General features: G+C 69.8%; 1 protein-coding gene across 1 annotated transcript in view; it reads right to left on the bottom strand.

The window, feature by feature from the left end:
* The window catches only part of CACNA1B (calcium channel, voltage-dependent, N type, alpha 1B subunit), a gene marked incomplete at its 3' end in the record, with an annotated part of 138,429 nt that overhangs the window by 22,521 nt on the left and 114,227 nt on the right, over nt 1–1,681 (bottom strand). The window contains exon 35 of the mRNA XM_014529697.1: nt 45–161. Within this exon, the coding sequence (XP_014385183.1) occupies nt 45–161 (117 nt within the window). The remainder of the gene's footprint in view (nt 1–44; nt 162–1,681) is intronic.

The raw sequence follows: 1,681 nt of genomic DNA, 5'->3' as shown, positions 1-1,681 counted from the left end.
TGTGAGCACGGACGGAGGACGGAGGACGCCGGGCGGCGGCTCACCTTGAAGGACTGCACGAAGGTCCAGAGCAGGATGCGGATGGTGTAGCCCTGGCGCAGCAGCTTGATGAGCCGCGCGGCGCGGAACAGGCGCAGGAAGCTGAGGTTGATGAAGTTGTTCTGCGGGAACAGGGCGGCTCTCTGACCCGCGGAACCTGCCTCCTGCGCGGAGCTGCTCCCCTCCCACCCCTCCCCGCGCCCGGGGTCCGAGGAAAGGCGGGAGGGAGAGGAACAGGAAGTCACCACGCCACAGTGTGAGCAGCCCCTTCGGAAAGGAAAGCTGTGATCGCATCAGTTCATGCAGCAGATCAGAGACCGACCGACAGAGGGACAGAGAGGAGCGGCCGGGCCACCTGCCCTGCTGGGGCCCCCCTCCCCTCCCCTCCCCTCCCCACAGCAGCCGAGCCCCGCTGGGCCGCAGAGGGGACACTCCTCCTGCAGACGGCCCCCCAGGTGTGGGTGCAGTGGTCTTGCCGCTCACACCACAGAGGCCTCCTCCCCGTCCACAAGCAGGTCTAACCCCGTCCTCCGGCTGCCACGGGACGCCTGGGAGTGTGGCTTCCGTGGCCGGGCGCCTGAGCTATGGCCCATCCCTCTCAGGGGCACAGCTGGGCAGTGCTCAGCTGGTGCTGCGGCCCAGGCGGCTCCCGCCACTGCGCTGTCTGAGGCGCGGGCAGGCTGGTGGTCCGAGCCCGTGGGGAGAAGGGAGGGGACTCAGATCGAGGGCAGCAGCATGCAGGCCGGCCACACCCCAGGCTGCCTGTCTGGGCTCGGGGCCATCAGTGGTGACAGGGGGTCACTGGCTTCCAGGGACAGTGGCCCCACCCCCTTGCCAGTGCTTCCTTTATCCTCTCCCCGCAGGGGCTGACCCCTGGTTCCCACAGAGTGGAGGGGACTCTGCCTCTGCTGGTGAGGGGCCCGGCTTGCGTGAGGGACAGGCGGGGACAGGGCCCCTGGGTGGGAGGGCCATCCGCGGGCACGAGGAGGAGCCGGCTGTGGTCCAGACCAGCAGGGGGTAGAGTGGACTCCGGGTGGGACCCTGGGGTGCAGGCTGCCTACAGCCCCCTCACTGGCTTGTGCGGGGGGACCCCAGTGGGCACAGTGGGCAGGGACCCCTCAGGGGCCCGAGGGCTCTCAGGGGGGCCAGTCTCCTCCGGAGGAGGTGGCCATGGGACGTAGGGCTTTGTGCACAGGCCAGGGCGACTCAGCTCAGCACGGAAGGGGCGGAAAGGCCTGCCTCCTGGGGGTCTCACTCTGAAGCCCCTGCTCAGTGGGGGTGGGAGCGGCCAGGGTGGCGGTGACAGGCGCACCTGCCCGGCTCGGAGCGACCTGCTCAGCAGCTGTAGCCGAGTCCGGAACACGGGGGAGACCCAGCTTCGGGGCTGGAGGGGAGCGCACAGAGGGGGCTGGGCTGGTCACCAAGCTGCTTTGGGTCGAGCCCCTTACCCAGGACTCCAGCTCCCACCCCGCCTCCCAGGCTTCTTTCTCGGGGCTCCGCGGGCACTCAGGGGGCGGGGGGTGGCAACAGACAGCCCGAGAGCCATGAGGACAGATGGTGACAGCGGCCACAGACGCTCAAGCGCGTGACGGGGACGGCACTGTGGCTGCACCCGCAGGAGCCGCCAGGCACCGCCACCCAG

The sequence above is a fragment of the Myotis brandtii genome, unplaced genomic scaffold (genome assembly GCF_000412655.1).
Source record: "Myotis brandtii unplaced genomic scaffold, ASM41265v1 scaffold691, whole genome shotgun sequence".
Classification (NCBI taxonomy): domain Eukaryota; kingdom Metazoa; phylum Chordata; class Mammalia; order Chiroptera; family Vespertilionidae; genus Myotis; species Myotis brandtii.
The sequence above is the reverse complement of the archived record's forward strand: the minus strand, read 5'-3'. Positions and strand labels throughout refer to the sequence as shown.